Consider the following 25395-nt stretch of genomic DNA (forward strand, 5'->3'; position numbering starts at 1 on the left):
GGAATCCGTAAATTGTAGTGGAATCCGCAAATTGTAAGTAGAATCCGTATTTTGTTTGCGGGTTCCACTTAAAATTTTGTATTTCACTTACATTTTGCGGATTTTACTCACATTTTGCCGAATCCACTCACAGTTGTGGAATCCAGAACAACTAGCTATATATGCTTGTTGCGGAATCCACAACAAAACAAATGCGCCAACAAATTTTACTTTACAGGTATTTGTACGCGGAATCCACGAAACTTTTGTAAGGTAAGTGGAATCCACTTACATTTTGGAACCTGTCAATGCACAATTTGGCCTCGTAATGCAAATAACGCGGGATATTTTTCGCGCTATTAACGCGTAAGCGGAGTTTTAATCCGTTCTAGAAAACGTTCCAAGATGGTTGAAAGAAGCTTATACGCCATAATTAATTTGTTACAAGGAGCGAAATTCATCCTTTTGATTTTTTATGGCGTCTGGCGGATTGATTTTCACAAAAATCTCAAATTTTAATTTTTTTCTTTTTTTTATTACATTGAATTTTTTCTAGTAATTACTGGTGCACAGACCCTAAAAGGCAGTCGGAACGTTCAAGATCTCGCCCTGATACGAGCAGTCTTGTTAATGTTTTAAATTCTGAGGAGTTATTTAAATTTTGTTTGCATAAACATTCATCGTCAATTGATGAGTACTTGTGTTTGAATTAAATCAATTGACGATGGAGGCGTTTTCAATTATTGCGTATTGCATGAGGTAAATAAATGACTGTGCTTGCTTGTACTATGATATTTTATATACACACGCCAATTGCAACCTTATTAATTCGATTCGTCAATCTGATTATGAAGATGGCTCAGATAAATATTGAATTTTGCTAACTGACATTACAAATAATAACATAACCAGGAGTATTGAGTTCAGAAAAACTGTCAATTTCAAATAAAATTATTTTTGCCTTAAAATTAGCATTTCAGGTCAATGACGAAAAAATTTACCGTTCTTTTATTATGCGTGTTTTTCCACACATCCTTCTGCCGTAATCGATTAAACTGTCCTGCATTTTACGGAGTTAAAAATGTGAACATGACGAGTCTGGTTGGAAAGTGGTACGAGATCGAGAAGGTGAAAACTCCATTTGAGGGGTTGTTCTTCGCATGTACAAAATTAGAACTCTCTTTGCCAAACGATTTCCACGCCACAGGTTCGAAACTCAGAGTGCCTTAAATAAGTTAATTTGTTCAGCAAGATCAAAAATTGTCGTAACTCAAATACAGCATTTACATAGTAATGGCAAAAAAAAACTTCAACAAGGATACCGGATGCTGTGCAAGTAGAGCCAATATTCCGAACCATAACAGAACTACCCGGAATTGGAAGAAGACCTCGAACCAAAGACGACATACGACAAAGTAGAAACTTGCCGTATAGTTATATGATAGTTCGGCAAAAGCCAGAACAAACTTTTATATTTCGAATACTACTTGCAATGAATTTAGATTTCCATTTGCAAACATAAAACCTTGAAGTTACTCTTCAAAATCATTTCAGGCGCTAAACAAAATTAATATTATACAATAACGATTGATAAAAAGATCTAAGATCGTTTTCCTAAAACTCTGCAGTATTATACAAAACATGTTTGAAAAATATTTATTGGAAAATAAAAATAAAAATTAGTAGCATGACAATAAATGGTTAGTAATCATAAATCATCCTGTTGTTCCAGCTTCATCACCTAAAACATAACAGCAATCATCAACTCACTAACATCATAAAACACTAAATCTTTCCTTTACACAAATTTAAAACTTTATTAAAACTTAAAGTCACTTAATTTAAAATCAGATCATCAAGGCTTATCCTTGGATCTTAAATCATTTTCTACTTAATTAAATTTCAAACTTGATCATCAAGGCTTATCCTTGGATCAAACAGAACAACTTTGTTCTCCCCCACCCACTTAATTAGTGTCTAACGACCTCAAACGTCGATTCACTACCCAACCCTTTCTAAAGACCCAAGACTAATAGAAATTTTTAAACAAAACTAATCATTCAAATTAGGATAAATAGTGAAGAAGTCGGTTATTCATCCTTCACTTGACCCCCCTCTTACCAGACCCAGGATAAATCTTAGACTTAGTAAGTTTAAAATAGTATCTAACGAACTACTCGCGTTCTAATTATACCTGAACCTTGTGGATCGATTTACTATTCTCCAACCCTTGAACACAATCACTACCCCTAAGTAAGATTAAGTAAGTTAACACCTTAGCTTATACTAGTCACGAGAAAGTAAAAATCATTCTTCGGAATCGATATACTTTTCTCTCCAACCCTGAACAAATAGACCCAGGTTAAGCTAACCAAAAAATCGTAAGAACTAACAGTTTAGGAAAATAGAAATCATTTAACAACCCTTTGCATCCGTCATTCTAAACCTTATGTCATTTAAAAACCTAGGAAATAAACAAACAATCGTTTTACACAATTGTGAAATAGATAACAAAAAATACGACCTTGTAATCACACCTCATACACAAACAGTTGGATACATTCGAACAAAACGACAAACACTAAAGAGGAAAATAATAACTAAACAAAGACAAATAACACGAAAAAGATTTTCAAAAAATCGAAACGCATTTTCAGAATCAGAAACCAACAGTTTAGACGAACTTTACAAACTAAAAGAATCAATAGATAAAAATTACCCACTTCACGATCAATTATATTTTTCTGACTCAGAAACAACTTCAAATTCATCACAAAGAGGAAAAAGAAGAATAAAAAAACAGTACAAACACAAACCAGTACATCTATACAATTGGAATCAACCAATTCGACACATTAATAATTACATATTAACAGTCATCGAACGAAAAAATGAGCTCAACGCACACTCCAGGTGAAGAAACTCCAGATGATGATGAAATCTTTCCTTTTATAGTAGACGCAGATACTGATAGAGGACAACACATATTTTGTCAAAATTTACTCGTAAATTTATTTGAACCCGGAATTAGTCCATGTAAAACAGAGTTTCCCGATGTAAAAATCAAAAGACAAATCATAGATCACTATCTAAAAGATATATGCAACATAACACAACAGTATGGAATCTACTCTATAGAATTCACTTCCCCAAACCATAATAATAGAACATATACTATTCAAACAGACGATCTTGATTTAGAATTTTCAAAAGTTTTTTCAGAATATATAAAAAGCATCCAATACCATAACTCACAAAGAGCAAACTCCATTTTCACCAATGAAGTTTTCGCAATAATATATAGTTATATTTCGATATTAGAAAATGAACTCCCATTAACAAATGTCTCACCGACAGAAACATCTAAACATTTAAGAGTACGACATGAAATCACACTACTCTCTAGTTATTTAAACATCATTAAAGAAAATTTCACGAACGACGACGTTTCACAACATACAAAACACGATTTACAAAAAATCTTGGCATGGTTCATAATAGATTATTTCACACATAATATTGATTTAATTGCACAAGCAAGAAAAAATTTTAGACCCCAAAACTCGAACGATGATACCGCTATCACAGAACAATCAGATTATGTTTGGGACCCCGAATGGTCTCATCCCGCATTTATAAGCTTCCCACAATCAATCTCAAGTCAAGCAATAAGTACGATATCTTACATAAGAGACTATGTAAGAGTAATACCATTAACAATTGATGCAACACCATTAAACTATAATACATTTTTACCCGATACACAAAATAATAGTTTAAACTCTACAGTCATACACAACGAAAACCTCAATGGAACTAGGAATCTTACTCAACAAGATATCCAGACACCATCACACTTCATAAATGAAGAAATTGTACACACAACAACTACACAACAAAGTATTTCACCAATACGCCCAAATTTAACAACACCAAGAAATACAAATCCTTCACAAACACAGGTAACCTTACAATCAACCGTTAAACCTTCGGTTGCCCCTAAATATTCACATATGGATTACCAAACATACAGACCCATGACAATACCATCAAAAACACGCAAAACATTCACTAGAAACAACTTTGCAGACCATAATTATAATTATACACATCCGTCAAAAACAAATTATCAACCACAAAGGAATTTTAATCAATATACAAAACCTCGAAACTGGGATAACCCAACGGCCCAATATAATTCCAAAAATTTTCAACCAAATCCTCCACAGGATCGCAGTGAAAATTACCCATTTTTTCAACAAAATAAAAATAAAAAACAAACATCTTATCAAATGGATTATTTATCCTCAGATGATGATTTTTTACAACCAGATATATTTGCACAAAATACTCAAGAATATCGTAGACAAGGAATACAGAAAACACGTACAAATCATAGGAATTTTTCTCCACAACCAATAGATGCACAACATCAACAACCAATTCAACAACAAAATCCAATTAATACACAATCTTTTCAACCAATTCAACAACAAAATCCAATGACTGCACACTCGTATCAACCATCACAAATGCAAAATGAAATACCACTCCCATATTATCTTCAACAACATGAAATAACAAGAAACCAACTTTCAAATTTTTCTCAAATGCCAAATGCAGCAGAATCATTACAAATGACAATGAATCCATACCTTATGGGTGGATCATCAATAACATCAAACAAACCTTTAATGGTTTTCACAGGAACAGACCCTGAATATTCTGTAGAAGATTATTTAAATGCAGTAACAGCAAACCTGATTTTAAACATTGGACCTGAACCAATTAATACGCCACTACATCAAAACTGGATACATCGACGCACAGCGTTGATACAAACAACCTTAGATGGCGCAGCCCAAAAATGGTTTTCAGTACTACCTCTAGAAATAAAATCAAACTGGAAAAGATTTACACAAGAATTTTCAAAAATGTTTGACTCCGAAAGAAACAAACAACAACAAAGAGTTTTATGTAATGAAATTCGCAGATTACCAAACGAAACCATCAAGCAAATAGCAGTACGAATCGAAACACTAGTTCGAAAAGCATACTCACTAAATACACATGACTATAAAAACACAAAGATGACAGAAATCTTAATGATGACCTTAACACCACAATTAAGGAAAATAGCAATAAAAAAGAGAGCATCCCATCCTTCTTCAATTCGAGAACCCGATTTAGATTTTCGAAAACTAGTAGACAAATTAGAACAAGCAGAAATCACGATGAAACTAGAAGAAACGGAAAATCTGAAATTACAATACGTTAACAAAATTGAAACGACTCCCACTAATATTAATAATATACAGGAATCAGAGACAGACCTCGTTGAAAAAATCACTGAAATACTCAATATTTATGAAAAGAACCCAAACTTCAAAGGCAAACCATCTTTCAAAAAATGGTGTAATTATTGCCGACGATACGGACATAGTATTTCCGAATGTAGACAAAAACAGCAAGATAGTCAAAATAAACCTCAAAAATACAAAGAACCAAATAAATCATTCTATCAATACATGAAAAAAGATCAAAATCTACCAAACAAAAATGTATACAGCAACAACAGTTCAGGAAAGCCACTTCCGAACAATACAAGTTATACAAGAAATCAATCCCCATATAACTCAAGTTATAGAGGAAGATCACCAGAACGAAGAAATACACAAAATTCATCACAAAATCACTACAATAGACCAAATAGTAGAAATAACTACTCCAGATCAAATTCAAATACACAACGATTTGTTTCTAGATCTAATTCCCAATCAAGAAATAACTACTATCCAAACAACCAATCACGAAATTCATCATACAATAGGAATAGAAACTACTCCTATAATAGAAATAGAAGTTATTCAAACAACCGAAACCAGAATTACCCGAACAATCGATCAAGGAATAACTCATATAATAGATCGAACTATAACAGACCAAACAAAAATTACCAAAACAGATCGCGAAATAATTCACAAAATCGACACCCAAGTTATAATAATCGTTATAGAAATTATTCCCAATCACCACACCGAAATAATAATAACTATAATAATTCTAATAATCGCCACAGAAGTAGTACACCTAAACATCAAAGACAAATCAATCAAGTACAATCTAATCCAGAAACAACATCAGACCCTCCAGGTATTGATGACACAGTAACTGATACGTTACAACTCAATCAAATAAACTGTACATCATCAGATTCAGAAAGTGATACTGAAAACACTCTTGCTATCAATATGATAAAAGTCGAAAATGACTATGAATCTGTCATATATGAACAACCCTTTCCACCACATATATATGAAAATCAATCAGAATTTCTTCAAAATTATTACACTACACCCATAAAATCCACACCAACAACGCAAGAAACAAATGAGATTAACACTACAAATCAAACCAATAAAAACACCAAAACAAAATGCTTGAATACAAACCACATTTATCAAAATATACAAAAAGAACAACCCAAAGAAAAAATTTGGACAATACCATTTCTCTTAGAAAGCCCAAGAAATAAAGAATTTCAACCACCAGACCTTGAAATAGATTTTTTAATTGATTCAGGAGCAGAATCAAACATAATAAACATTCCCACATGGAATGAAATAAAAACTTTACATCCAAAGCTAACACCTCTTGAAACCTCCAGTAAGCTAGCAACAGCACAAGGATCAACATTGATAAACTACGGAAAAATCCAATTATTTCTCCTCCCTACCAGAACAATGGAGCAAAGTAAAATTCTAAACAAGCCATTTAAACAAATATTCCATATCACTGATATTAAATATAATATCATTGGAATACCATTTATTTCAAAGTATATACCAACAATTAACATACTAAATAGTAAAATATTAATCAAAGATAAATATACAAAAACAAAAGAAACATCCCTAACATTTTTTCAAAGATTAAATAAACAACCACCATTCTTTTCAAAATTCTATCCAATATATAACCAACAAAGAAAACACCTGAAACCACTATCAGGAAACATCTATAATTTTTCAATCAAACAAGTTCACCAATATGATAAAGAACAAAACAAACAAAAATTTTATATGTCAGATTTTGAATTCAAACCTATTCATAAATTTTTCAAAATCACAATCTCTTCAATAAAATATTTGAAAAATTCGAATTCAGATATTATTTCCTTACATGTTTATAACAACACACCTTACCAAGTAACATTACCTTTAGGACTTTTAGGATATTGTGAAACCAACGCTACAATATCACCAATACACGAAAAAGCCTATCGCGTAAATAATATACTCCAATTACTAGATATTTGCCAATCTACAATTCTTAATGAAGAATTATCTATAAATAATATAATAAGTAACGAAAACAGAAATACGGATTATTTCACAAAAACTCCATATTTCAAACCTACATTCAATATAAGTAACTACACAGAGGACCAACAGAAATTTTTAACAATGTTTAATTTCCAACATTCACAAATAACACAAGACGAATTTGAAAAGTTAGCCAAACAGCTAATTAAATATTCATCAGTCTATGCAACATCAAAATTCGATGTTGGCAAAATCAGTTCATCACTACATCTCCCATTAAAACCAGACGCAGTTTTCAAAAAACAGAGAGCAAGTAAAGTACCAATTCACTCACATGATAAAGTAAACAGATTACTCGATATTTTAGAACAGTACAATATTATATCACCAGTTAATAAAGAAGAACAACCAAAAGGCAACACATTCATCAACCCCGTTATCATTCTAGCTAAAGGAGAATCATTAAAAATCGTTCTCGATGCTAGATACCTCAATTCACTTATAGACGAATCAAAATGTAATTGGCCTATTGAACCAATACAAGTTATTTTAACAAAAATAAACGGCAAATACTTTACAACCGCCGATATGAATAGTGCATACAATCAAATGCCACTAGATGAACAATCACGACGTTTAACACAATTTGTTATCGGAAACCAACAATATGAATTCAACCGCTTATTCTATGGAATATCCATAGGACCAGCAGCATTTTCAGCTTTTATGAGCAAAATTTTTAGACCACTGATACTCAAGAAAAACGCAATCACCTATTTAGACGATGTTTTTATGCAATCACAAACAAAAGACGAAATGTTCAATGTTTTAGAAAAATATCACCAAATACTTCAGAACGAAAATCTGAAGGCCGCCCCCGATAAATCACACTTCTTTTTGACAAGAGTTAAATTCTTAGGACATAACATAGAAAGAAAAACAATCACTCCACTGAAATCACGCATTGACGCTATTCAAAAACTTCAACCACCAACAAATAAAAAGAAAATCCAAGAATTCCTTGGAATGTTAAACTTTTTATGTAAATATGTTTATAAAATGCAATTATATCTACGACCATTTTACAACATCCTTAGACAACAAAATAATTTTGAATGGAATACAGAACATCAAACACGATTCGATGAAATAAAGAAACTTTTAACTGAACAAATTTCAAACACAATTCCAGATCCTGATCAACCATTTTATGCAATGTGCGATGCTTCGAACTTTGGCATCGGTGCAGCACTATTACAATCACATAATGGTACAAATAAAATGAACCTCATATCAGCAAATTCTCGATTATTCACTCAAGCAGAGCTACGACTCTCAACTCTAATGAGAGAATGTACAGCCATAATATATACACTGACAGAATATGAATTTCTGATCCTTGGATCAAAACATCCAACAATTTTATTCACAGACCATAAACCAATCATCTTTCTCTTTACACAAAAATCTAACCCAAACCACCGAGTTTACAGATTTCAACTAATTCTAATGAAATTTCCAAACTTACATATAGTTTGGACTGCAGGAAAAAATCTTGCATTACCAGACACCTTAAGTCGAAATACACCACCTGAATTACTTACACGAAAAACAACAGTTGAAATACCCAAAAACATAAAATTCTACCTTGCAGAAAACGAAACATCACCCCGATTAGAATGCAAATATGCAGTTAAAACTGATATTGAACAATCACAAATAAATAATTTACAACATTTCCCACTTTATTTAGATTGTCAAAATAATCATTATGAAATTGATTTACTTGGAACATCAACTTTCAAACCAATCCCATATTCTCAATGGATAAAAAATAACACCCAACAAAAACGAACAAAACAACACCTGCCTAAGAAAGACCATTTTCCACTAATTGAAAAAGAAGATTTAACTGATAAAATAAATTTATCAGGACCACAAACAAATGATTCAAAATACACAATAAATCAAGTTTTTGACCTTCACGACCCACTTGATACAATACCCTTATCTACATTAGAAATCGAAAACATTTTTCTCCCCCCAACAGAAACAATTACAATTTCAACACTGAAACAATATCAAAACCTTGACCCAGTAATTCGACAACTGAAATCATGGCACAAATATAAAACTAAACCTATCAAAGCAGATTCAACCATTTTAGGAAATAAAACACTCCTCCGATATTTTCGAAAATTCAATAATACAACAATTAACGAAAACACAGACCTTCTAGAATACAAATTAAATGAATCTACAGTTCCATGTCTCCCTTTAAGTATGATTCTTATAGCTTTTAATATTTCACATACACAAAATATTAAAGGACACTCTGGATCAGAGAAAACATATTCAAATTTTATACAAAACTTTTATTTCCCAAATGCACCAATTTGGATAAAAGTACTATGCAATGACTGTATAGTATGTCAACTAAATAAACCTTACCCAAATCAAAAACAAATAGCACAAAAACAAGATTTTAAAGGACAAAGTTTGTACTTTAATCATCGTATCTCATTTGATACTAAAGGACCAATTTCACCCTCATCAGAAGGAAACTCCTACATTATGGTAATTGTTGACGCATTCACACACTATGTAGCACTTAACCCAGTACCACATTGTAATGCTTATTACGCATATACAACACTTTATGAACACTGGATAGCAAAATTTGGACTACCAGAAATTTTAGTCACAGACAATGGTACAGAATTCATAAATAATGAAATAATAACACTATGTCATTTATACAACATTAAACACAAACCACGTACATCTCATGCACCTTGGACAAACGGCTTAGTCGAAGGTATGAACCGTTCACTACAAGAATATCTTAGATGTATCATCAACGGAAATGATACAAAATATACCGAATGGTCAGCAGATGTAAAATTATTTCCCTTAGCATATAATTCACAAATAACGACAACTTTAGGAATGTCACCATACGAAATGGTTTTTAACCAAAAGCCACGCAAACCAATAATGTTTACAGCAAATTCTCATAAAAACGCACAAGGTTATTGTCAACCAAATAAAGACTCAATTTGTTATAACCTACCTTTACATACACACGATGAAGATCATTTTCATCACCCACAAATTCTTAAATTAGCCTCCGGTACACACACCGAATGGATTTTAAATAGAGATAAGAAACACAATGAAATTTACCAAAAAATAACGAAAAAGTTATTACAAAGACAAAACATAAATGAACAAATCAATTCACGTTTTACACCAGCTTCCGATTTAAAAATTGGAACATTTGTTTTAATACCTAATTTTAATACTCAAAAAGGAATTTCTAAAAAATTACAACCCCTCCGAAAAGGACCCTACCAAATAATTGCAAGACCCACTGATGTCACATATAAAATTACCGACTCGAATAAAAAAGAAATCGTTCAGCACCGAAACAACCTATTACCTTATTACCCAAAAGAATACGCACTCCGCGAATTAACCCAATTATATTCTTTCACAGGATTAAAAATCATTCAAAATGAACCACATCTGAAAAACACAGAACAAAATGATAACCCCACCGAAAATCAAAACACAAAACCAACCGCTACCAAAAACACTACAAAAAATCTAGACCACAAAGAATCTCCAAAACAAAGAAAAAATAGAAAAATGACAGAACAAATAATACCCCAAGAAGAAATAGACAAATCTGAACATAGAAAAACAACAAGACTCCGAAATCAGCCACGTAAAAACTACAAAATGTTCATCCCCCAATCTAAAATTTTAAAGAAAGTAGAATTTAAAAAGTAAATTTAAGATTTTATACTTCACAATCTTGAAACCTCCGTAACATTTTTCATTTCAATTTTTCAAAATAACATGCTCACAAGTACGCAATAATTCTAGTTCAAAATAGACCAATAAAATTCATCCAATCCGCCACTTTCTCTAACTCAAACTAAGATCAATTAGACGAATAATCTAGAACTCCAGGCACATCTCTAACTATAACTTTACAACCTCCAGGTCAAAAATAAGCAAACCACTCCAACTTGACAACTAAAATAAATATCACCATAATACCGTACCCCTCCCTTATCTAATAACCCAAAGATCAACAATATTTCCCCAACTCAGACCACGAATACCCCCAAAACAAATTTGATAACTTAGCCTAAAGTAACAAAATGAAGATTTTAATTAGCCTAAAGTATAAAAATCTCACCATACCCCGGATCGTTTGACAAACAAAAATAAAGAAAAAGACGACCTCCCAGTCACCATGAAAATTGCCCCCAACAATTTTTTACAAAACTCAACCCACTTGTCAAAAAACTAATAAATAATTCGACCACACTAGAAAATCGCCTCAAACAGCAAAAAATATTCGACCAAGAGATCATTTCTTAAATGCTCTTCTCTCAAACAGTTGCTCAAATACTTATAAATTTTAAACATTTTTTTTCAATACTTGAAGCCTTTATAATATTTCTTTTTGATATACTTGAATCTTTTCTAATAATCCTAATCATTTTTTGTAACATTTTTTTAATTTTCTATACAATACTCGAACTATTCCTCCAACTTTCCAAAACCCTTGAATATATCCACAGGTACGATTTTAACAACTTGTCTAAATGATACGAACAATTTTCAGTAGAACCGATATTTTTTTATTGTTTGTAATTTTCATAACATTTTTATCATCCCTCATTTTGACAATATGTAAATGTATAAAGAAAGCAATCCTCACATTTGCCCTAGCAACAGTCCTTCTAATTCTTTTTTTGGAAGAATATTATAATGAACACAAAATTTCTCACTAAAGTAACAATTCAAAAATCCATCAAAAATTGCTACCCAACAGTCACAAAATCAGTCTTCACCGACATCATCCCAAGATAATCCAACACCACCTTCAACTAGTCAAAATCCTCAAACATCTACACGAATTTCTTTTCAAGACAATCCATACACTTTTGAAGAACGGCACGCTCGTTTATCAGAACCACTAGAACCAGTTCAACGACAAGCACCTCTAAGCGAACCAACATATAACCTATACCCAACACTACCACAAGAACTAAATAGAATAAGAAATCCTAGTCAAAACCAAAACACAACAGAAATAAATAGACAAATTATACATCCTCGACGAAATAGAAATTTTCAAACTCCCCGAGTTCATTTTGATATACCTCAATCCCCATCACAAACCACTCCAGAAAACACCACTGGTATCACACCAGAAACTCCTACACTTTTTTCACAACGTAGCACCTCAAGCTTACCATCAGATTACTTAGGTTCAACACCAACATCTGAACAAATACGTGAAAATCCTTTTAACCCCCCAAACCTAACATCACGACTGCCATATTGGACTACACATTCATTTACACAAGGTGAACCAAATTTAGCCAATGACCCCATAGATATTTCTACGGATACAACAACATCCTCATCACTTCCAGAAACATTATCACTACCATCAACACCATCAATAAGCCAGTTTTCACCACCACCCTTTAACTTAAATTTTCCAAATAATCTCGACGCCAGATATCGAGAACAATCATCAATAAATATTCCTTTAAGATTAGATTGGAATACATTCACAGCACCTCCACCATTATTTGGACAACATCAAGAAAGTAACCGCCTTCATAACTGGGCACTTAATAGATTACAATATCGCCAAGATATTCACAACGATATCCGTGATCACAATATTCAAATACTCCAACAAAACAGTTTACAATTAAAGTTTGAAATCACAGTTAAATTAAACAATATTACACAACATCCCTACCCATTAAATCCACCTAACATAACAGCTCAATCACTACCACCACCGTTTATAACTACTGAAGTAATATATAAATACGACAGATACACCAAAAACACAATTGGTTACATTACATTTTATAACCCATACTCAGGATTATCATACACATGTATATTCTAAAATTATTAATTTTTCTTCAACTCCCTTTTCTAGTAACCTCAAATCAAAACATAAACCCTTCCCCTCGTACAGGACCACAAGATTTATTAGTAACACATTACGATTGCGAAGAAAATGAACAAAAAACATTACACAAATATGCAATAAATCAAGTATCACAATGTGAAACAGAACCACAAGCTATAGAAACCACAGATATAATAGCAACACTCTATTCAAAAGCCCGAGCAACAACAGTTACAGGTTATAAATTCACAGCGACATTTTCCGAAAAGAAAGTACATTGTTCACAAGTCTCGAACGGAAACAAAAACCGACTTGACCATGAATCATTCTATCAAAGTAATATAGAACGTCTTTTACATCTCAATCCCGACGATTGTAAAAATGAATTACTTAGACTAAACATCACACAAAATAAAAACTCCCAAAGAAAATTAGTTAATTTTCAAGTTTTTTCAGACTCTGTACACCAATCACAACTTGAAAGACACCAAGGACATATAAAACTAGACGAAAAATACCCGTATAACGGCGCACACGGACGATTAACCTATGACCTACACGATAAACATTGGATACCACACATTGGTATAAATAACCCATCAAACTGCAAAGCAGACACAAAAAATAAAGGATACCAAGAAATAATGTTTTTCGATTGGAAAATACAACTCGAAAAAATACAACTCACACGAGATTTATCTGATAATACAATGATCTATCAAGGAATCCGACTACCTTGTAAAAATGATCAAGGATATTGCGACCCTACAACAAGAACACAAGCAACAATTGTTTGGTTCCCCGAAGATACATGTACAACATTTCAAGTAGCAAAAATACACGCTCGTATGATAAAATTTCACGAAAAATATTTCATACAATCAATTCCTTATGAACAAGTCCATCCATCACGCAAACTAAGTTCCGATTTTAGAAACATAGACAATATAGAAAATAAATTGACACGATTTCAAATATATCAAGAAACAGAACTTGCATGTAAATACAGGAATCCACTTCACAGAACACAATACTCTGAAATATTAGTTGAATACGAAAAAGGATTCGACATGACCACTGGAAAAGTAAAAATCGACCCATATGCCACAGGTCATCCTCTAAACGAAGGAACATCCTATATACCAGTTAATTTTGAAAAAAGCAACGGACAACCTGGTGGACATCTAAAACCTTATGACACCAGAAGCACACGCTTACAAGAATTATCACTAATGAATACTACATATTTCGGTAATATCCACTATGATATTCATTTAGATATGAAACTAGATTATACAATTAGCCGAATTTTTCAAGAAATGTCACTCTCCGAATTAGAAACACTACACCACCTATGCGAATTAGAACGAACACAAATATTACAATCACTTGCACTAGCAGTATTAAAAATACCCTACGCAGGATACTTATTATCAGGAAATAGATCAAATTTTTTAGACTACGAAGGAAACATCTTATGGTTTTACACTTGTACTAAAAAAGTATCACCACTATACGTTTTTGAAGATAAACGATGTTATAAAAGAATCCCTATCTTTTATAAGAATAAAGTACATTTCGTGGATACACTTTCACGAAGAACCTATTTCTGGGATACCGCAGTCCCATGTGGATCAGAAAATAGCCACAATGTAGTACAACTAAACCCTGATGAAAATAAATTTTATCTTCTCACTCCATATCCCACATTAATGCAATCACTCAAAAAATTTTCACCAGAAAGCATTCGCGCTATCGCTCGAAACCCAAATATAGACTTACAATCAATAGGAATCTATTCAAAATCAGATATTCAACATCACATTAGAACACAACAATTCCAAGAATTATTAACACAAATGGACACTATACAAAGACAATCAATTGACCAAAACTTACGCAAACTTGCAGAAACCGCAGGATTTGCCGATATCTACACGCAAGACTATAGCGGATATTTTAAAGACATTAAAGATTATATATATCTAAACGGCGAAAAATACCGTCCCCAAGATATATCACCAATTAACATTTTTAGCTTTGTTACACTCAAAAATGAAATCCTTGATTTTCTAGGATGGCCCTACTACATCTTAGAAAAATTGACTATTTTATACGCAATGTTTAACTTTATTGGATTTCTTTTCTCACTCTTAAAAGGAATCTACAATACATGTGCTATACACACACAAGTAAACAGACAAGCAAGCGTAGCACGCATACTCTTTGCAGGATTTTTTGGAATCTTTTCTACATCTATAAACAAAATTCTTTTAGACGCACAAATAAAAGAATATAACACAAAAATAACAACACGACAAAATACATACGACGAAGAACATAACAATGTAGACATAACGCCAACGGCACCACAATTACCACCCTTACCAAATAACCATCCACTATCCCTAGTCCCACGAAATTTTCGAAATTTAGCCATCACACATAACCCAAATTTTCGACTCACCACATCACAAAGTCCCATTCAACATATAATGACACACCAGCCACAAGATGATAATACTTATGAACAAATTATTGAACAACCCCATACCACCGCTTTTCAGTCTCAAAATAATCATTTTTTTAGCCCACGATGAGCCGCCAACTTGGATCACTACACCGATCAAATTCCCACCCAACCAATCTTACCTCTACATTCCCAATAATACCACTTTTTGCTTTTCCGCCACCCGATTTTCCATCTAGTAATGTAACATCAGGCATGAATTCCGACACTAATTCACACATCTCAGTTTTATATTCCATCTCACAGCTAAATAACCCGAATATTGAAACCCCCGATGAATTTGCCGACTCAGAACCATCCCCATCCAATAATTTTCATAACCCTTCTAATTTTTCTCAACCCCCTTTTCAACCCATATTATCCAATAACCCTGACCCAATCACCCCCACACCCTCTTATGCTTCCCAAGTTACCCCAACCTATTCCTCATACCATTCTGACCGATCATCTCATTCTCCAGACACCCCCCGAATCTCCCCAGAACTAGATAATTTTATTACCCTCCAACAACAACCCTACCACCTAAACACCCCGACCATAAACCAAATCTCCTCCACTACAAATTCATCCAATCCCCCTACACCCTCTTCAAATTATACTGAATCATTAACACCATCATCCACATCCACTATATCTTCACTAAACACTAACAGAGCTTACCGCACTTTTAAAAGAAAATTCCCCAACCATCCTTTCCCAGCAAAACCAGGAACAGCCCGTGAATACATCAACCACCCCCAGCATACTAACACTAAAGAATTTTTAGCTATCACTTTACCCTCGTTTCCACAATACACCTTAAACACCCCTCACGACACTAACGAAACACGCAACTTTGTAGATGAATACGTTTTAATGCCCACTCTCTCTTGGACCTCATACTATCATTTCACTAACCCTCTTTGCTTACCTTTATCCAACACTTCCATCGATATAGAACGAAATAAAGACATGCTATATCGACTAACTACACCACTAACCGCTAGACAGTTTACTTACGTTGGATATAAAAAATCACTAAAAATACACACTGCACCTAGAGCTAATGAATATACACTAGAATACTACGATCACAACATCATTAGAGCTAACCAAGATCAATTCTTAGACGACGATCGCTTCGCTAATCCACAAATCACCGAGAAATTTTTCATCAAGACACCATATGTATTTACACTAAACATCTTCGACCGAAAGTTTGATCACATTATTTCAGAAGCACTAACAAACACACAAGCATACGAAAGTTTTAAAGAACGCTTCCAAATCTTTTCACTAACCTTTCATTTCCTTGCACCACACGAAAGAGATTTGCACTGCTCACATGATATTATGTTGCGCACTAAACAAACACATACATACAGTTACTATCGTTTCATCCAAAATCACTTTGACCTCCACACACCCTCTAGACAACCACACCATCGTTTTCAATTCATCAATTCAAAATACACTTCACCGTATTTCCTAAATTTCACATATTGTATTAAAGACACTAACCTCCATGGTATTCTTCGTAATTATGACCCCATAACCCAAATGTACATTTTCTGCCCCATCACCAAGACCTTCAACGCCGAAGAATCCCGACCCTTCCTTATCCCGCACGAGTTTGTACAGCCTATAGAAATCCCAATTTTAGAGTTCATCCACAACACGAAATTTAACCACAAATTATATAACTTAATCCAAAACACACCTTATGAGTTTGCAGTAGGCACTGAAGAACTAACCACTATTAAGGCACTTCAATTGCTTTGGCCACTACTTCAGACTAAAAATATCATCCGCATTCTAGCTAAACTACTAACAACTTCAGAACTAATTCACGACATCTTCCCCCACGGTTTTTTCCCCGACGACTAACAGGTAAGTATGAATTAAATGATATCACTAACTAATTAAAATATTAAAAACTCACCATTCTTTATTCATGTTTTCTTTAGATTTTTAGCCTTCATCCTAGACCATCTGAAAAATTCACAAAAGAAAAATAAAAAATAGCAAACTTCTTCAAAACTGTTTAAGACCCTATTAAACTTTTGCACCAACAATTAAATAAATATAATACCAATGCAGTAAATTAATTTGTAAATTTTCCCCCAACAGCAGTAAATCTAATTATGATGAAAATTTGTATCTTAAAATTCCCCCATAACTAGCAGTAAATTTCCAAATTCTATGCAGTAAATTAATAAAATGCAATTGCAGTACTAACCTTTTGATATTTTTATTCATTTGCACAGAAATTCTATCCGCACTCGCACAGCTCGCCCACGAAGAATTGTTTAAAATAATGAATTTCAGTTTCAAGTTTTCACACTCAATAACTCTAACACACGATAACAAGTTTCAAACTTTCCTTTAACCCGGTTGGAAAGGAATCATATACTAAACAAAACTAACCAACGCAGCTTACTAAATACCACAAATCATAGAATAACAGCATGACTAAGAAAAGGAAACCAACGGTACCCAAACCGGATTAACCCAGTTTAAAACTGGATAATTTATTCTTTTGAAGACTATTATAAAGTCTTAGAAAGAAATAATAAAACACAAAAAAGTCGAAAGACAAACCCATACCACAAACAATTTGCTTTTTGGAAAAAGTACATAACCAACAAGACATAAGTAAAACCACAACAAACCCAACATAAAACGTTGTCACATAACAGGACCCCTCACAAACACCGCATGAAATCATACTCCCACTCCTGGCCTAACCCACCAGGAAAGGACGTCCTGAGCATGCTCTATAGCCGGCCTAACCCACCGCGCTACATCCACGCTTTGTGACCACACCTTTATTTTTAATAAGAGCTACTCAAGGGTGAGTAACTCTTCAAAATAACCGAACTAAAACAAAAAGCTTTTGTGAAAACAACTAACTAAAATCATGATTAAAAAATATTAAACTAATAAAAGTTTTATAAAATGTAAAATCACATGATGCAATATATAGATCAGAATACAACACCAAGGACGAACATCAAAAGACAAGACGACCTCACTACACTCGAGAGAGAATAACCAACTACAATCGATATGCCGCTCACAATCACAACTCAAAGGATTTAGAGTACGACTTGACTTCGCAGAAAAGGACTTCATTGAACTAGACCAATGACCATCTCGATGTTCAAGTATACGTACAGATCCGAGTAACCAGGCATCCCCTCCACGCACAATCTCCACGCCATTCCCAAGCTAGATCAGACACAAAAGAAGTTCTCCCCGAAGAACAGAAAAACCTGACATAGCCAACCATTCTGAAATCAGAATTGATTTTGTTGCAAAGACTCAGTCGTTGTCACAAGAAGAAGCGGAAGAAAATTATGATGTTCGCCAAATACCAACGTCCATCATCCACCCTTGAATTACAGAAGAACTGTTCTAAAAAACTCTGTAAAACCCGGATGGGTGGAACCTGATCTAAACTATATTTTATGATTGGATAAATTAAATGTTTTACCAATGTAAAGTATTTAATATTAACCAATCATGATCCATCTAACTAACAACCCACTTATTTGTAAGTGCTGAAGTTACTTGTAATTTCAGCACCAGAGAGATTTGAATTTAACTTAGAAATTAGTTGGACTCTCCCGAGCACTTCAGCAGCCGCAATAAACCAGTATACCCTAGATCTATTGAGCCTAGCAGAGACTAGTTAAACAACCTGAGACTAGATAGTATAAGAGTAAGATTAGGATCGGTATTAGACTAAGAAGTTGCACGAATCTATCCGGCCGAAAATAAGATAGCGTGACGAGCAGACGGTGTACCCTATCCGAAATTACTCTATGAGTTACACTTCGGTCCTAACTCAAAAACGTTCCGTTCACAAAAAAAAACTTGAAAAAAGCAGTTCCTTTTCTTTCAAATTGCGTCGCATATAAATTCATTTTCCGTCAAATGATAACCCTAGGTTGAGTGCATTTGACTCAGGCGCGGATCTAAAGATTTTTCAAGGGGGGGGGGGGGACGGATTTTCAAAAAAACTTTCAAATTTTTCTCGACCTTTTTTAGGTCGACCAAATTGCTTTTCTGAGCTCCCCCAAATCAAAGACTGTATATTGACCAAAATTCTGCGTCGCAGCCCACTTTTTCAAAAAACATGCCAAAAAGGCGTTTTTATGCACTTTTTGGAAAAATTCAACCAAAAAATAGCAATTTTTTTGGCGCGCGCTCCCCTCTCAAAATTAGTATATGTTGGCGCCCAAAAATGTGTCGGCAGGATATCGAATCCCTAAAAGGGGGTCGTCCGCTCCCCCCCCCCCCCCCTTCCCCCCAGGAATCCGCAACTGATTTGACTACATTTTCATTCAAATAGAAAATTAAAAAACGTTTTCTGAAATATTTCGAAAAAAATCAATCAACTTATTGAAATATTTTCAAATTTTTAATCTTTTTTTTCGTTATTTTACTTTTTATTTCCAATAAAGACTCAAAAGAAAATTTGAAAACTAATTTTAATGGAAAAGAACAAAGTTTTTACGGCTAAACTTGATTTATATGACTATTATAAGCCAATTATAAGCCTGCTCGCTTGCTTTATTCAATCAAAATTAGGGTAAAAATCATAAATTTCACACTGTTTTTTCTAGACAATGAGTGAATTCGTGAGAAATTTTAGAAATCATTCAAATTAGAAATGAAAAAGCTTTAATAAATTTAATTCGAGCCATTTCGATAATTTTTTGTGGTATTCTAATTTGCGTGGAAAATAAGAAGACCCATCCAAGGACAAAACTTCTACCCGTTTTCAATGATAGGAACAATATTTATTCTAAATAGGGGCAAATTTGGGGGGGGGGGGGCGACCCCCTTCAGGGATTCGACCCCTTGCCAACCAAAGGGTACGCCCTTTGTACTATTTTGACAAATCCGTTTTTGGTAACGAGCTCTTAAAATTTTCTATAGCCGCCTTTGGCGCCAATATAAGCTAAAATTGAGGGGAGGGGCAAAAAAACGTGTTTTTTTGTCAAAATTTTCCTAAAAGTGCGTAGAAATGCTTTTTTGGCCGGGTTTTTCAAAATTTTGCCTGCGGCGCAGAAAATTTGGCCAAAACTTTAGTACTCTGGGAGAGCTCGGAAAATCAATTTGCTCGACCTAAAAAAAAGGTCGTCAAACTTTTTTGAAAATTCGCCTCCCCCTTTGAAATAATCCTAGATCTGCCCCTGGTTCAAACCACTAACTATTTTCAGAGTAGTGGGTATAACAAAAAGTATTGGGGTTTATTCTCGCAGTATCAAGTACTTCAAAGAACAGTTATACGGCATCATGGGCGGTATCTTAGTAAAGCCCTCGGAAATTGGATAAAAGTTATTTTGAATTTTTTTCAGTCTCGAGAAAAATTGGTTAAATATTTTTGTTTGAGTAATTTCTCAGCGTATGTAAGTTGATATAGCCTAAAATCAGACACTAAAGGGAGCGGCGGTAAAGTGGTTACGTTTTCGCCTATCAATCGAAAGGTCGGATGTTCGAGGGCAACCTTGATCCGCGTTCGTTGCTTGTGAGGCAATATTACTCAGCCCAGAAAAAAAAATTTAAAAATGCATTTAGTTTTTAAGCTCTGGCACAACAGTGGTTCGCCGTGATGAGCTGTACAGCTCGTATGTTGGTCCCTTCCCTCGTGGATAAATGGTCTTAAAATTTTGATTTATTGCCTAGTCTAGTACTATTATCTAATTTGACGCTTAAGTTTATTTCACTCTTGTTTCTCAAAAATTGGCGAGAAAAAATGAAAAAAGACTGAAGAACAAAGGTCTTTTTTTTCCTTTAGAAAAGATAATTAGATATTGTGGTCGGCTCAATCGACGTTGCATTCACAGCAAGCAGCTACGCTTATTTTAAATAATACTTAGGAAAAAAATCTAGAAAAAAAAGTATTTAAAAAGTTGTGGATTTCCGTTAAATTCGCCAATTTTAATTATGCTTATGTTGATCCGGTCACTCTCGAAAATGGGAATTAAATATTTTCAGGCGTTTTCAATTGTATCGGTTTTTAGTGGTTTGAGGGTCGTATCAAGTGATAGCACGGAAGCACTTTCATCCAATATTTGATTTCAGAGAGTATTGTGAAAGGCAAAAAATGTTGTGAATACATAGCTTCACCTCAGGGAAACTAATTTTGGAAGCTTCATTTTGCGCTTCCTTTGCAATCAAAAGTTTTTTTCTACAAATCAAAAAAATGAAAAAAGTAGCAAAAGTTTTGTAGAATTGTTTTGAAAAAACTTCACAAACATTTTACTTGTTCGTAGAAGTCTAATCAGATCACACGAAAAAAAACACCAAATTGACAAAAATATATCTATTTGTATTTTTTTATGTGATCGGAACATTCTGTACTAGTTGCAGAGCAACCGGCTATCCTTGTTTTGCTTTTGAAATCAGTTATGTTTCTGTATCATTGTGTAATGATTATTTTATTTTGCAGCTATTACATTCTTTTTCCGTAGCCGGTTGACAATCACAGTAAGTTTCGAAAAAAGCTATTTGAATTTCTCAATTTTTTTTCCATAAAACATGAATTTGCTAACCATAACTATTTTGTTCAAATATCGATATTCTTTGTGATGCTCGCACAAAAAAAGAGTTTATTCTTGCACAACATTGCCATCGAAAAACTATTGGCCAGAATTGTCTTGGATGAAAGAGATCAGGCATGATTTTCAGAATCTTCAAAAAGCTTCATGGAACAGTCTTCGCAGAATCCTCTTTGTTTTAAAATTAAAACGGATGAATATAATTTAAGTTATTTTATTGAGACTTGTTATGTCTATTGTCCCATGTTGACATTTTAAGGTCAGAAAACCTTAATTGCGAACAAAACTGGAACCGACGGTCATCAGTACGAGTCACTGATAGGAACACTCAGACAATCCCACCAATCGAAAGGCGAAATGCACCTGCGTCTGACCAGAAGACTGCGAAAGACATACAACGTTAAACTAGGTGAAATGATTCAGTAGATGCTACACGTTTACTTTATCCATATGGGGTGTGTGAATTAGACAAGCACAAAGTTAGACAAAAAAATTAAAGTTGGAAAGGAAGATTTTAGACAAAATTCTTTTTTTTTCAATCAATTATAAAAAAGCATTCCAATTCGAAACAAAATTTTTAAAAATATATGTTAGCATTGACTTCGTGCAACTTATTTTATTCGTAACATTTGTAATATTTCATGTCGTAATGTTTGACTTTAGTAATGTTCGACGAGAACCAATACGCAGTGTTCTACGGTTGTGCTAAGCTACAAGGGCCAGATAACGAGTACCTCTTCATTTACAGTCGGGAGAAGACACTGCCTTTCGAAGTGCTGAGACAGTTGAACAAAAACCTGCGGTACATGGGGGTGAAAATGAGTAGTTTGATAATGGTCGACCAGTACAATTGTACCATTCAAAAATAACACATCTATTTGAATATGGAAAGATTTCGGCTTCATTTTGAAACAGTCGATTAAAGTTGAAGAAGTAATCGGGTAGAGGTGCTTACTTTATATATCGACTTTCAAAGTCGAGCAAGCACATGGCAGTGTTCGACCGAAAAAAAATTATTCGAGACAGGGGTTTGGGTCGAGCACGAATTTTCAATTAGCACCCGGCCCAGCTCCCAACATTGGGCCTATTTTTCGTACAGGAGACAGATGTCATCAAATATTCCGCAGTTGGACCCAGCTTGATGAGGCGGATGGCACTGGGACCCCTCCAACCGGGACCGTAACGGGATTCGAATCCAAAACCTTTGTGTTAAAGGCCGTGCGTCTTATCCACTCAGCCATAGCTGTTCTTTCTAGCACAATCGAAACATACCTACATTACGAGACCAAACTGTGCGTTTTGTGAATTGTCACCGGATTCCGCATCAATAACGCTCCTTTCTTCTTCTTTTTCTCGTTCATTTTCTTTGATCGTTCCGACAAAACTATAACTTGTTTAAAGACTTGTCGCTGGAATCCAGGAACACAGATACAAAACCCTGCCCTTATCTAGTGCAGAACTTGGCCTCGTAAAGTAGAGCACGGTCGATCACGGTCAAAACATACCTCAAGCACGGTCGAGACCGATTGTCCCGCGGGAATTCGTCGTCAAATGGAAAATTTTCTTTTAAAAATCATATTTTTTCAACATTTTTAAATATCATCGTTTTCGACTCAAAATGCAAACCAGTCTTCCAAAAGATGGAAAAACTCAAAAATAGCTCATATTTTCACCGAATCTAAATTGCAAATAACACTTATTTTTTCATTATTATAAGGAACCATCATAAAATTTTACCCAAGAAGCATAAAATATAACATTTATTTTTTGGATAACTCGAAACATACCCAAACATACCCAAATTTGGTCGAGTACGGTCGAAACAAATCTTGCCTGAGTCTGGCACGGCCAAAACATACCGAGTTTTGGTCGAAACGATCGAAACATACCAATTTTTGGTCGACATGGTTAAAATATAAAGTGAGCAACTCGACCAGGATAAATTTACAGTCTCAATTTGATGTTTCATGTGCATTGAATGCCTAATTCTCACTACCATATTAGTTCAATAGAAAAATAGTTTGGATTTGGCGTTTTGCAGAGCTTCGCACTATTTGCGATAGAAAAAAAATACAAGTCGCGCAATCTAAATATCGAAGGTTTTTGCAGTAATAATAAACAACTAGAAAGCCAAAAACTGAAGAAAAAATCTTATTTCAAAAAATTGACTATTTTTCTTAAATTTGTTTTCTAGTTTAGTTATGGAGGGCTTGAAAGCGCAATTAAAAATCTCTCGACTGATCTTTATAATAAAAACAGAAAATAATAGGTTAGAGTCATTCGGAATATAAGCCGACGGAGTTGAAGCAGACCGATCTCGTTATCGCATAATTTATATACTATTAGGCAATGGTCAGTGACTTTAATAAACAAATTAACCAAAAAATAAACTTTTGTAGCCAAAAAAAATTTAATGAGAAAATTTAGAATTTAATGAGAAAAAAATTTCAAAAATCAAATACCGAAAAACTCAAAAAAAACTGAACAAAATAATGTGCAAAATAATTATCTCTTTTATCGGCATAAACAAAAAAAAATTACGTAGAGCCGATCTTACAGCCAAAAACTTTTAGAACTAATTTTTATAACCAATTTTGTTACTTTGAACTGAAAAAATTTACAAAAGAATTTTAAAAAAGTTTGAAAGTTTTTTGTTCAATAACTCTCTTATAATAACAAAAACAGTTATTTGAAACAAAAAGCAACCGTGCCGAAAAAGTAACAAAAAATTTGGAATCCTACAAAAACTCATTTGCAACTATTAACATAACAGAATTAAGTGCCGCGTCGTGACTGTATTGAGCTAACTCAATTTACAGTTACCACGTTATTAGGCAACCATGCACTTTTTCTTATTTGACCATTTTGTGCCTAAAGTTATTGACGGGAAAAAGTATCTCGTACCCGGTTGCAATACCTTTGATTATCACAAGATAACAAGAATGCTTGTATATTAAGGCGAGGCCCTCAATGTTATGACTGCACGTTAAGGCCATCAAGAACTTTCTTAGTTGATCAATTGACAAAATAATTCTAAAATGGACAATTCTT

General features: G+C 33.8%; 1 protein-coding gene across 1 annotated transcript; it reads left to right on the forward strand.

The window, feature by feature from the left end:
* Positions 1-801: 801 nt before the first annotated feature.
* LOC134842558 (uncharacterized) lies at positions 802-23885 on the forward strand. The gene is made up of 3 exons (XM_063858952.1): positions 802-1186; positions 22604-22753; positions 23008-23885. Exons 1-3 carry the CDS (start codon positions 964-966, stop codon positions 23211-23213), a joined length of 579 nt encoding a protein of 192 aa, XP_063715022.1. The 5' UTR covers positions 802-963; the 3' UTR covers positions 23214-23885.
* Positions 23886-25395: the final 1510 nt, after the last annotated feature.

The sequence above is a fragment of the Symsagittifera roscoffensis genome, chromosome 3 (assembly GCF_963678635.1).
Source record: "Symsagittifera roscoffensis chromosome 3, txSymRosc1.1, whole genome shotgun sequence".
Taxonomy (NCBI): domain Eukaryota; kingdom Metazoa; phylum Xenacoelomorpha; order Acoela; family Convolutidae; genus Symsagittifera; species Symsagittifera roscoffensis.